Source organism: Drosophila takahashii, chromosome 3R (assembly GCF_030179915.1).
Source record: "Drosophila takahashii strain IR98-3 E-12201 chromosome 3R, DtakHiC1v2, whole genome shotgun sequence".
Taxonomy (NCBI): Eukaryota; Metazoa; Arthropoda; class Insecta; order Diptera; family Drosophilidae; genus Drosophila; species Drosophila takahashii.
Window position 1 is genome coordinate 16,480,734 of NC_091681.1, and position 13,009 is coordinate 16,493,742.

Sequence of the window (13,009 nt, forward strand, 5' to 3'; positions counted from 1 at the left end):
TGTTTTTCACTGCACAACTTTGTAAATTCAGCACACAGCAAATAGAACAGCGCACTATTATTTTCGAGTGTCCTGTGGGGCACTTTCAATTCCACGAGCACGGAGAACAGGAAAAGCACCGCCGCAGGAGTCCCGTTTGTTGTCCTATTGATTTGCCCCCACTTTTGGAGCCTTTCGTTTCACCCTGCACACCGTTTTCCGCATCCACCGCCTGCTGCGCCCGCGAAAGAGAGGTAAAAACAAAATGCAAGTGCTCCCTGGGCAAATATAAACAAAAAAGAAGCAGTGATAACAGCAGCAGGAGCAAAAAGAGAGTGGGGAGAGAGCGAGAACCGCTCTTCCGATCCCAACCTGTTAATGTGTGGGTGTAGTGTGAGCATCCGCGTTCTTATCTCCTCCCGACTCTCTCGCTCTCCGGCGATCTTTTGATAATAATTCGTGCACTGGTGTGCGTGGGAGTCTATTCAGGGGCCTATAAAAGAGCCGTTCATTCACTACGAGCCCCACAAAGTGTTAACGAGAAGCTGCCGCCGGATCTGCCAGGTGGAAAAGCACCGTGAGTCTTCGACCAGCAGGATTTTCCCATTACTAAAGTGTTTCGTGCCTGGAAACTGAGTGTTCAATTACTAGAACTTGTAAAAAAACGGTTAAAGAAAGTGATCTAATCCAATAGAAATTTTAAACCATATCTAAAGGCTCAACAAAAATATATAAAGAATATCCTGTTAAAAAAAAATCCAACTTTTTACCAAAAATAGTGAACTAATAGTGATTAGACATAAAATTAAATTGACGCAGACACAAATCTTAATGGACTTTGACTAATTTAAAAATTTTTAAATTGAATAATGTTTTATAACTGATTTAAATTTAAAAAAAAAACCTTACACATTTTCTTTATTTTCTAAGTTTTAGCTGGAAAATGTAAAATTTACTAAATTTAAATTTTGAACGTAAAGGTTAAATACTTTAAACTAATTAAAATTTCTAAATGTACTGCAACTGACGAACAGAACAAGTTCATTAATTCAATGAAAATTTGTGTGCATCCACTGGATTTTAAACAAACTATATAGGCCATGTTATGTTTACCACACCGCTTTTATCGCGAGCCAAACAAACCGTTAATAAAAATAGCTGAAATAATAAAAGAACCAAAAAGAGCGCAATCATCGTGCGTCCACAATCTTTAGATTGGGAATATTAAGTGGGAACTGATTGGGATAGGAACGAATCTGACCACTTTCCAGTAATATATTTTCTTTATGACGTTTGTAATCCATTGTAATCCCTTTACAGCGGCACCTGTACAGGAAATAGACCCCGACCAATGTTAGGAAACCGGTAGAATTAGAAAACGACCAAAATGCAGTCAATGAAAGCCGATGAACTGCCGGAGAATCCGCGCGAGACGTCGAATATTTTCTCATCCTTGATGTTCTGGTAAGTTATCGTACTTAAATTCTAGAAATTCTATTATAAATCATAACTTTATCCCTAGCTTTGCCATGCCCACATTCTTCAAGGGGCGCAAAAAGACCCTGGACGAAAATGATTTATACCGCGCCTTACAGGAACACAGATCAGGTGAGTTTTGCTAGGACTTGGTCAAAGCTCTCCAGTGCGACAGCACTCAAGAAGACCTCGGCATAATTAATGGGCTCGGATTCAGCCCAAGATTATCTATGGCTATATCGATAATCAAATTAATTGAATTATTAAATGGAAATCGCTGTGCGACTGTGATAAGCTGATTTGCCCTCAAGGAGTTTTGAAAGAGAGAAGAATTTCCTTATCAGCACGTATGCCAGATTAAGCCATACGTGACGTCATGTAGCAATAGATTTTACTATGTGACTATATCCCATTTATTAGTCACCTAGTAAGAACACCTGATACCATGCCCTCTTCAATTCGTGGGTGCAATGATCATTCGAGTTTCGATTTCATCGCCCTTTGCCCGGTTTTCGAGTGGTTCCTGAAGATGGACATTAGTCGCGTGTGAAATCCCTGATACCCGACGTGTCTAGAACGCTTCCTTGCCGTCCCAACTCTATATAGTCTATATAGTTTATATAATCAACTAAACCGCATATTTAGCGCACTATCTTTCGCATTCAGACACTCCCCAAATGAAGTGCCGGGGAGACACTTCAAGGCACCCGACGATTACGATTAGATAGGGCTTAGCATGCGCCCACTTTTTGTGGTTGTAAAGCCTTTCGGTTATTCCGTGAGTTCGAAGGATCAGCGCACAACATTGAAGGGCTCTTCTTTTAAAGGGGAAATCGCGATTAGATTTCCCTGCATATCACGTCTCGGTTATTGCTATTTGCACCATATACAACTATTTCATTGAGATCATTTAGCGGAACTATAGGTGCGTCTAATCCGGACGATAAGATAGCCCTTGGATACGAGCATTCTGCACCATCATCCGTTCTCATTGAATTATACGATCGCCATAGATAGCGGTATCCAATCTGGGACTTTTAGACCTTTGATTTCCTCATTCAAAAACTTTGGAAGTGCCCCGAAAAGTGACAAATGAGATATCTCTGACAACGTCCGCTGGCCACAATTAATTGAATTTACTGCCCAAAATATTTGATAACACTTCTCGAACACCCCCGATATTGTATACGCAATTAGGTGCTCTGGCTTATTTACTTACTTATGATAAATGGGCCCCTAGAGATACTCTATTGAGTGGATTGTGCTTATGCAATGCTAACAATAATGGCACATATTTGGGCAAATATGTACAGATTCAAGCAATATCAAATGTCAAGCTCGAGCTTTTGTTTTTCGTTGCTAATCGGTGTGCAATCTAAGGCCCCTAGAAGCTGATACTTATAAGCCTTGCGGAAGTGCCGGAATCAGAGTGCCCATTTGGGGAGGGTAGTGGCCTGGGGAATCTCCCAGTCGATAAGATCGATAGTAGGTAATGCAGCTGGTCGGGATTTGCTTTTGTTGCCAGCCATAACTCACAGTTAAACCAAAGCACAAGAAATGACTATTTACTGGATTTATTACCCTCGGTTACGGTGGAGATGATAGCAATAGGTACTATTATAACCCTCAGATATAGTAGCTAGCTATAACAACAATCGTTTATTTCCGGACATGACATTCCTATTAACGCTAATCCTTTGTTTGTTAACCTTTGTATTGCTTACTTTCCTATGAAATAAAAGAATGTTGTAGAGCCTTTATTTCTACCAAAACTATGACGAGAAAATGTCTATCTCTGAAAGATGCCTATCACCAGCAAGATAACATTAATTTTACGCTTTTCATGACATGAACCGTCATACAAATCTGTATATTATCTCTAATATTTTCGCAACTTGACAATTTGAAGGGTTTGTACAATGATAAGTGTCATAACATAGTCAATTTGAATGATGATAAGCTCAAAAATAGATCGCGCATATATTTCTGGGTGCGAATACAAACAATAAAGTATTCAATAAATATATTTATTATATCTATTTTGTTTACGCATTCCTTTTTGAGAACTTTTAGTAATAAAATAAATTTTAATACAAAACATAATACTTAGAATACTTTCACTTAGAAGCTTTTGGTTATTAGAGCTAAAATAATTGTAGGTAGAATAATTTATAGGTAGTAAAAGCTTGTTTATTTTGGTAGCCTCTTTAAACACTGCAGTATCATCTGCCAATTACATGCCAACATGCCTTGTTGTTCCGTCAGGGTGAATTTATTATCTGGACATGGACTGGGTGCACCTGGTTGATATCTCAATCTCTTTACCTTCCAGATCACCTGGGCAGCAAGCTGAGCGAGGCGTGGGAGAAGGAGGTGGAGAAGAAGCGCAAAAAGAAGAAGACCCCCAGCCTGCTGAAGGCCTCGATGAACGTGTTTGGCTGGCGCCTGGCAGGTCTAGGCCTGGTCCTCTTCATCTTGGAGATCGGTTTCCGGTGAGTCCACGCCCACCCCCTGACATCTGGCTGATTTATAAGCCATTTCTTATAACCCTACCCCTTTCAGAGTTACCCAACCGCTGTTCCTGGGCGGTCTGGTGGCCTACTATGCGGACGCGAGCAACCAGGAAGGCGATAACCAGACGAAGGCATATCTCTACGCCCTGGGCGTGATCTTGACGAGCGCCTGCAACGTGCTCTTCATGCATCCCTACATGCTGGGCATGTTCCATGTCGGCATGAAGGCCAGAATAGCCATGACCAGTAAGTTTGGCTGTGGGGATTCTGTTCCCTTTGTGACACATGAATAATGATCTCTCGCCCTGCAGGCATGATATATCGGAAGGCTTTGCGCCTCAGCCGAGTGGCGCTGGGCGATACCACAATTGGTCAGGTGGTCAATCTCATCTCGAACGATGTGGGCCGGCTGGATGTCTCCGTCATTCACATGAATTATTTATGGTTGGGTCCCGTCGAGATTGGCATTATCACTTATCTTATGTACAGGGAGGTAAGTGTAATCTCAGATAATTACTAGTTGATAGAATCGTTGGAGATTTTTAAAATAAAAGTGATATTTATAAGAATATTTTAAGTTCTAACACTTTAATGTTAGCCAATGCGGTAGGTCATTCAACAAATATTTTTTAATAGGCTTATCTTCTTAAAATATTGTTGGGGAAGGTCTAAAAAAGCTCTTTACTGAAAGAAAGATTAATGCTTAATAAAAACTTTTAGGATTTCGTAGGAAAAGGCTAAAAAAAAAGTAAAAATCCGTAGTTTATAATACAGTGCATCTGATTTTTATTGATTCTACTCTAATAATACTATATTATATATAGATTGGTATCTATGGAATCTTTTAGGAAAAGGTTAAAAAAAAGTAAAAATCCGTAGTTTATAATTCAGTACATCTCATTTAAATTAGTTCTACTTTAATAATATTATTTATTGATTGGTATCTATGGAATCTTTTAGGATTAGGATTTAGGTATCTAAAAAAAAAGTAAAAATCCGTAGTTTTTAATACAGTACATCTGATTAATTTTAGTTCCTCTCTAATACTACTATTATTTTTTACAGATTGGTATCTCCGCCTTCTTTGGCGTGGCCGTGATGTTGCTGTTTATACCCCTGCAAGCTTATCTGGGCAAGAAGACATCGGTGCTGCGATTGAAAACGGCTCTGCGGACGGATGAACGCGTGCGCATGATGAACGAGATCATCTCGGGCATCCAAGTGATCAAGATGTACGCGTGGGAGATTCCCTTCAGCAAGATGATCAACTATGTGCGCACCAAGGAGATGAACGCCATTCGCAATGTGAATTACATCAGAGGAACACTCCAAAGTTTCATTATGTTCGTGACGAGAATATCGGTTTTTGTGAGCCTGGTGGGATTCGTGCTGCTCGGCAAGCTTTTGACCGCCGAGAAGGCCTTCGTGATCACCGCCTACTACAACATCCTGCGCAACACCATGACCGTCTACTTCCCCATGGGCATCTCGCAGTTTGCCGAGCTCCTGGTCTCGATCCGCCGCATTCAGACCTTCATGCTGCACGAGGAGACGAAGGTGCGCGACAAGTCGGAGGATCTGGACGAGCAGAAGCTGGGCAAGGCGGGTCTGATCGCCGAGCCCGCGGTGGCCCAGACCACTGGTGTCCTGAAGCCCAACAGCAGGCGCAGCAGTGAAGCAGAGCATGGTGTTATTATCAGCAAACTGAAGGCCAAGTGGGATCAGAAGAGCACGGAAAACACGCTGGACAACGTTTCGCTGAAGTTCAAGCCCCGCCAACTGGTGGCGGTCATTGGGCCCGTGGGTTCCGGTAAATCTAGCTTGATTCAGGCCGTGCTGGGTGAACTCAGCCCGGACTCGGGTTCGGTGAAGGTCAACGGAACCCTCTCGTACGCCTCCCAGGAGCCGTGGCTCTTCACCGGCACCGTGCGCCAGAATATTCTCTTTGGCCTGCCCATGGACAAGCATCGCTACCGCACGGTGGTCAAGAAGTGCGCCTTGGAGCGGGATTTCGAGCTGCTGCCGTATGCTGACAAGACGATTGTGGGCGAGCGGGGAGCTTCTCTATCCGGCGGACAAAAGGCTCGCATCAGTTTGGCCCGAGCTGTTTACCGGAAGGCCGACATCTATCTGCTGGACGATCCCTTAAGTGCCGTGGACACCCACGTAGGACGTCATCTATTCGATCAGTGCATGCGTGGATTCCTGCGCGAGGAGATCGTACTGCTGGTCACCCATCAACTGCAGTTCCTGGAACAGGCCGATGTGATTGTGATCATGGACAAGGGCAAGATCAGCGCCATGGGCTCCTACGAGTCGATGACCAAGAGCGGCCTGGACTTTGCCCAGATGCTGACGGATCCCAGCAAGAAGGACGAGGGTGCCGCCGGCGATGCGGCGGAGAAGAAGAGCCTCTCGCGGCAGAACAGCAAGCTGCGCGACCGACACGGCAGCATCTCCTCCATGGAATCGGCCGCCGAGTCTGTGGCCGCGGAGTCGCCCATGCAAACGCAGGAGGGTCGCGTGGAGGGACGGATCGGCATGAAGCTGTACAAGAAGTACTTTGGAGCGAATGGCTACGGACTGTTTATCGTGTTTGCCTTCTTCTGCATCGGTGCCCAGGTGCTGGCCTCTGGTGGTGATATCTTCCTGTCCTACTGGTAAGTCTATTCACGCTTAAAACAAGAGAGAACGCTATAGTCGGGTTGGTGTCCCGACTTTCTAATACCCGTCACTCAGCTAAAGGTAGTGGGAGGGAAATTAACATTTTGATTGCGCATAACTTTTTAATGAATGATCCGATTTGAAAAATGTCTTCTTCTTTTCGATAGGTATTTATAAACACTATAAAATTGCATTTATACTTCTCGGAAATCTTTAAAGGTGTGGGCGCCAGACTTTGTGGGCGTTAGAATGGGCGTGGCGCTCGGCTGAAATAAACTTGCGCTGCGTAGGAAGCCCAAGAATATGTGTGGGAAATCTCAGCCTTCTCGCTTTCGTAGTTTCCAAGATCTTAGCGTTCATAACCTTTAACCTAACCTTTAACATTTAATTTCAGGGTGAACAAGAATGGTGAAGCCGAGCGTGACACATTTATGGCCCGACTGAGGCGCGCCTTCCCCGAAACCCGCATTAACGCCGACACTGACCCTGTGGACATCTACTACTTCACCGGCATCAACGTGTCCGTGATCGTCTTCTCGCTGGTGCGGAGCATGCTCTTCTTCTACCTGGCCATGCGCAGCTCCACGACGCTGCACAACACCATGTTCCAAGGTGTCACCCGGGCAGCGATGCATTTCTTCAACACGAACCCCTCCGGCCGCATCCTCAATCGCTTCTCCAAGGATTTGGGTCAGGTGGATGAGATTTTGCCCTCTGTGATGATGGACGTGATGCAGATCTTCCTCGCCATCGTTGGTATCGTCGTCGTCCTGTGTATCGTCAATGTGTGGTACATCCTGGCAACGGTTTTCCTAGTGATCATCTTCTACATCCTACGCGTTTTCTATCTGAGCACATCCCGAGATGTTAAGCGCCTCGAAGCTGTCAGTAAGTGGATATTAAGAAGCCTATACCAGTGGCCTGCAGAAGCAGCGTGCGTGAGCGTCGAAACGCTGGCATCGCAGCGGCAGAGAAATTGCCTATTCCGTGTTCCCTGCGCGCTGCCTCTGCTGGCCACCACTGGTCTACACTCTTTTCTTGCAATATTTAATTCTATAACTCCAATTATACAGCCCGATCACCCATTTACTCCCACCTGAGTGCTTCCCTTAACGGCCTGCCCACCATCCGAGCATTTGGCGCCCAAAAGGAACTAATTGCCGAGTTCGACAACTACCAGGATATGCACAGCTCCGGCTACTACATGTTCCTGGCCACGAGTCGAGCCTTTGGCTATTGGCTGGACTGTGTGTGCGTCGTCTACATAGCTGTCATCACCCTGAGCTTCTTCCTGTTCTCCCCCGAGAACGGTGGCGATGTGGGTCTGGCCATTACCCAGGCGATGGGCATGACCGGCATGGTGCAGTGGGGAATGCGACAGTCCGCGGAGCTGGAGAACACGATGACGGCGGTGGAACGAGTGGTGGAGTATGAGGATCTGGAGCCCGAGGGTGACTTTGAGTCCAAGCCGAACAAGAAGCCGCCAAAGGATTGGCCAGAGGATGGAAAGATCGTGTTCGACGACCTGTCGCTGAAATACTTCCCCGACAAGGCGGCCGACTATGTGCTGCGTTCGCTGAACATTGCTATCGAGGGCTGCGAAAAGGTTGGCATTGTGGGACGCACTGGTGCCGGCAAATCCTCGCTGATCAACGCTCTGTTCCGGCTGTCCTACAACGAGGGCGCCATTCTGATCGACAGGCGCGACACCAACGATCTGGGACTGCACGATCTGCGCAGCAAGATCTCGATTATTCCCCAGGAACCGGTACTCTTCTCGGGCACCATGCGCTACAATCTGGATCCCTTCGACGAGTACAGCGACGCCAAGCTGTGGGAATCCCTGGAGGAGGTTAAGCTCAAGCATGTGGTGGCCGATCTGCCCAGCGGTCTGCAGAGCAAGATATCCGAGGGTGGCACCAACTTCAGTGTGGGCCAGCGACAGTTGGTGTGCTTGGCTAGGGCCATTCTTCGCGAGAATCGCATTCTGGTGATGGACGAGGCAACGGCTAATGTGGACCCCCAAACGGATGCTCTCATCCAGACGACAATTAGGAACAAATTCAAGGACTGCACGGTGCTCACAATTGCCCATCGTTTGCACACTGTTATGGATTCTGACAAGGTGCTGGTCATGGATGCCGGAAAGGCGGTGGAGTTCGGCTCGCCGTTCGAGTTGCTCACAACCAGCGAGAAGAAGGTGTTCCACAGCATGGTGAAGCAGACGGGAGACTCGACTTTCGATGCCCTGCTGAAGGTGGCCCAGAAGGTGGGTATACTTTTTAATATATTATATTATATTTATTCTAATTATGCCCCTTTTTCTTACAGGCCCATGATGACAACCTAAGACTCAAGAAGGATTCTTGACATTTCGCCGTTCCGAAGGCTTTTAAAGACTACATACTTAAGATACTGGAACCAATTACGAATCATCCGGCGGCCAATGCGGGCATTCAGAAGACCTTCCTCTTTGCGGAGGCCTCCAAGCAGAAGTTATTAGGATAGCACAGCATCGGCGGCACCAGCAGACATCCACACTGAGCGGCCGCTGAGGAACTTTTTTTTACAATACGTGTACAAATCAAAAAATAATTGTTAGTCAGGTGTATAAAACTAGGATGAAACTGATGGTAAATCAAAACAGCAAGACAATAATAAGCTGATGTTAGTGGAGCGTAGAGAGTAAATGTTTTTATACCTTAAACAGAAAGATTGATATGAAATGCAAATTGTGCAATAATTAATTTTAGCTGAACTTTGTGCATTGGCCTTCAAAAGGTCGCATTGCATTTGTATTATGTGTTCCAGTAAAACGACAATAACAACCTTAAACAAAAAAAAATCCCCAAAAAAAGGAAAAAACTAAAAGAGAATTCTATGAAGTGTTACGCCTAGTATTAATATATATGTGTGTTTTTTATAGTAATTTATTAATGTACAGGTATACAATAAATGTAACAGCTCGGTTGGTTCTTTTGTTAACACATTTTTATTTTTATTTTGTTTATTTCGTTTTAGCGATTTACATTTGGCTAACTGCTATATACTCTAAGAAATTGTACGCATTTAACTCAAACTCAAACGTATCTTCCATTAGCTGCAAGGCCCTCCTAGAGTTCACTTTAAAACTAACTATAATTATTGAAATTTACTGCCCGTCGCGGTTAGAGAAACACAGACACGAGATTCATTTTTAGCTGATGTTGTATGTTAAACTTGGCTTAGCTTTAGTTGCCTCTCTGACTACATAACTGTTCAGAATGTGCTATATAAGATATACATAAGTAGCCTTCCTCCTTCCTCCGCTCATCCTAGAGGACCAGCGACAGCCACGCGGCCATCAGGCAGAATCCTCCGACGGTCGCGTACGGCTGCAGCCCCTTTTCGCCAGTGAGAGCGCGGTAGTACATGCAGCCGCTGAATAGCATCGTGCCCGTAATCATCAAAGTCCCAGTCTGCGGGAGAAAACGAGTCACTTTACTCAAAGTAATCAATGTCATGGATGCGGGCCTGTTCCAATAACTCAATAAATCAATCGACTATTGTAACCAATCGATTTTAGGATACCAAACTGTTCTTGAGTTGCCTCAAGAAAAAGAATTTATAGGATTTAAATGTCCACAGTAAGGAATCAAACTAAATAACAAATAATACAATATGTAAGAAAAGGAAAAATAACTCTTATTTACCAGAACCGATAAAAAATACTCTTTAACCACAAATTCAATTCATCACCCTATCTAAGAGTGCATTTCCTTTTAAAAATACGGAACAGGCCCCATAGTCACAGTTTATTATCTAAGATTAGAAGTTAGCGAAGGTGGCGCGAGTTTTGTGTGCATATTTTTGATGTTAGCTTTAGTTGTTGGCTTTAACCTGAACAAAACGGAGCACGAGCAAGCTCCAAATTTTACTTATCAAATAAGGCTGATGACAACAAAACCCAATTACAGAATAACAGCAAAAAAAAAAAGAATCAAGAGAATCTATGCCTTTTTGGTACATTTTTAAAATACAATTGTAATATTGAAATAAATTAACAAATTCCTACCAAAGACCCCGAACCCATATCAGCTATGAACCTGCTCATATCACAAAACTAAGAATTATCCGAATTAATCCAATTATACAAGTATCGTGTGTGGTATTGAAAATTACTTTGTAAGCTGCAATTAGTGGTTGTTGAACATTTAGCTTTAGCTTTGGAAACATTTCATATACAACATGAATATACATATGCATACCTATTATATAGAGAGTACGAAGGAGAAGAAGTATCTTGGAATAAGCGCTTGGCCGAATTCAATATTCATTCATAGCTCAATTTTTGTAATGTCAATCAGCGCATTAGACTAGCTAAGCAGAGTGTCAATTATACGAGTATCAGTGTTGGAGTTTCGATTCGAGAGTAACGCGAGTTGTTATAAATTCCGTTCAGAGATCTAACTTTACACAGAGTGTTTATGTAAACGACAAAAACCGACAAAGAAAAGCTTTACAAATAAACCAAATACGATCGATTTGGGAAAGTGGTGATATACTTGGGGTTTTGGGATGTCCTAAAAACAAATCCTGGAAAAAATAAAAAAACTGAAGAGCCAACTCAATAATTGGGATATTATCTTGTAGATGTTATTATAGAAGAAAGTACAATAACTAAACAGGTAAATATCTTCCGTCTTTCGAAATTAGTAAGCACGGTAAGGAGAACCAGATGAAAACTGAAGAGTAGTTCTAATTACAAAAATCCCATTTTATCTTTAAGCATGGAGCTGGTCTTATAGAAGATAATCTAAATGAGATATACAACAAGAAAACTAATGGCTGTTCTTCATAGGAATCATAACTAAACACGTAAATATCTTCATTCTTCAGGAGTTTCTGGGACCTTCCCTGTATTTTGGGCCAGTTGAAATTTATTTTCTAAATTACGAACATAACGTGATATTATCTTTCAGCTAATATAGCTGGTATTATAGACGAATATCTAAATGAGATATACAACCAAACAACTAATGGCTGTTCTTCATAAGAACTAAACTAAACACGTAAATATCTTCATTTTTCAGGCGTAGTAAGTAGATTTCTGTGACCTTCTCTGTTTTTTGGGGCAGTTGGAATCTATTTTCTAAATTACGAACATAATAGCTGATATTATAGAAGAAAAAAAGGGAAAATATGGAACTGATATTGTTTCATATCAATTTTCCATAACAAAATGGTATGATTTCATATCAATATGGTACATTTTTATGTTTATCATATGTTCGGAAATATCATTTTGATATGAATATAGATGGGACCAAAATTGATATGAAAAAATACCCGATCGATGACTATTTTTGGTCTTTTTTTCTCTGTGTATACAACAAGGCACTTAATGGCTTAAGAACCACTACTTAACAGGTAATTATCTTCTGGGACTTCCCCCAATCTAAACTTACGAGCACGGGATAGTGGGCCAGCGGCATGGCCATCATGGCGAAGGAGTGCAGGAAGTGGATGCGATTGGCCACATCGGCGAATGCCTGCGAGTCCACCTGCTCCTTGGGATCGCTGACGTCCTTGAGGACGTACTTGCAGTAGGCACCCATAAAGATGGCCGACGCTCCGCCGATCCCGGCTAGCCGCACAAAGTGGTAGTGGCTGCCGGCGAGGCAATATAGCGATCCGTGGGGATGCACGTAGCTGTGCGCGGACGGAAGCAAAGCCATGTTCGTGTCCTGCACCGTCACCTTCTTGGGGCGCAAACCCTGCGGGGAAAAACAAAGCATAATCAGTACTGAACACCCGGAACTTCGGCGGGGAAAATTCGATTATTACTAGGGTGCGGAGCAGTGCGGATGCGGATGAAGCCACCATTTTGCTGACAGGATTGCCCAGGGTCACGTATTCAATGGTGTCGGCGACTGACATTGTGTACTAATGCTCAAACTTTGTTTGGCGCTAGGAAATGGAGAATCAGCTGCAGCTACTAACAATTTTGACGCAAAATGCCCGGGCGTTGCCGGACTGGCGTATTAGTCGATGTTTCTAATCGATTGGATTCTGGAAATCTGAATTCAGAATTTATTCACGTCTGATTTAAAACGAAATGGTGATTTTTTTTGGAGAAAGGCCCAAAAATAGAGCAATAAATATCAGGGACCGTAAATAACAGTTATTTGTGATTTTTATTTTAAAAAGACTACTTTGATATTTGGTTTTAAACATCAAAAATAACGTTCTTTTTACTCTTGTCCACAAAGTATATGCATTTCAACAAATCTGGAAAGCAAATTAGCTGTTATTTGTTCATGTCTATAAAGTGCATAAAAACCAGTTAAATTGTTGATTAAAACTTGTAAAAACCTCAGTAGGCCTTTTAAAATAAA

General features: G+C 43.2%; 2 protein-coding genes across 3 annotated transcripts; one reads left to right on the forward strand and one right to left on the reverse strand.

The window, feature by feature from the left end:
- Window positions 1–406: 406 nt before the first annotated feature.
- Window positions 407–9,617, forward strand: Mrp5 (Multidrug resistance protein 5). 2 transcript variants are annotated; one of them, XM_070217813.1, is made up of 10 exons: window positions 407–556; window positions 1,300–1,443; window positions 1,502–1,587; window positions 3,788–3,947; window positions 4,018–4,214; window positions 4,280–4,461; window positions 5,034–6,628; window positions 7,027–7,520; window positions 7,706–8,901; window positions 8,964–9,617. In XM_070217813.1, exons 2-10 carry the CDS (start codon window positions 1,367–1,369, stop codon window positions 9,000–9,002), a joined length of 4,026 nt encoding a protein of 1,341 aa, XP_070073914.1. In that variant the 5' UTR covers window positions 407–556; window positions 1,300–1,366; the 3' UTR covers window positions 9,003–9,617. The 2 variants fall into 2 exon arrangements, with proteins under 2 accessions (XP_070073914.1, XP_070073913.1); XM_070217812.1 differs by having other exon boundaries at window positions 7,706–9,617.
- A 208-nt stretch (window positions 9,618–9,825) lies between these two features.
- Window positions 9,826–12,679, reverse strand: LOC108064302 (transmembrane protein 256 homolog). Its single transcript, XM_017151769.3, has 3 exons — window positions 12,459–12,679; window positions 12,080–12,388; window positions 9,826–10,090 (listed from the first exon to the last, which is right to left on the reverse strand). The coding sequence occupies exons 1-3, from the start codon at window positions 12,549–12,551 to the stop codon at window positions 9,947–9,949; spliced, it is 546 nt and encodes a 181-aa protein (XP_017007258.1). The 5' UTR covers window positions 12,552–12,679; the 3' UTR covers window positions 9,826–9,946.
- Window positions 12,680–13,009: the final 330 nt, after the last annotated feature.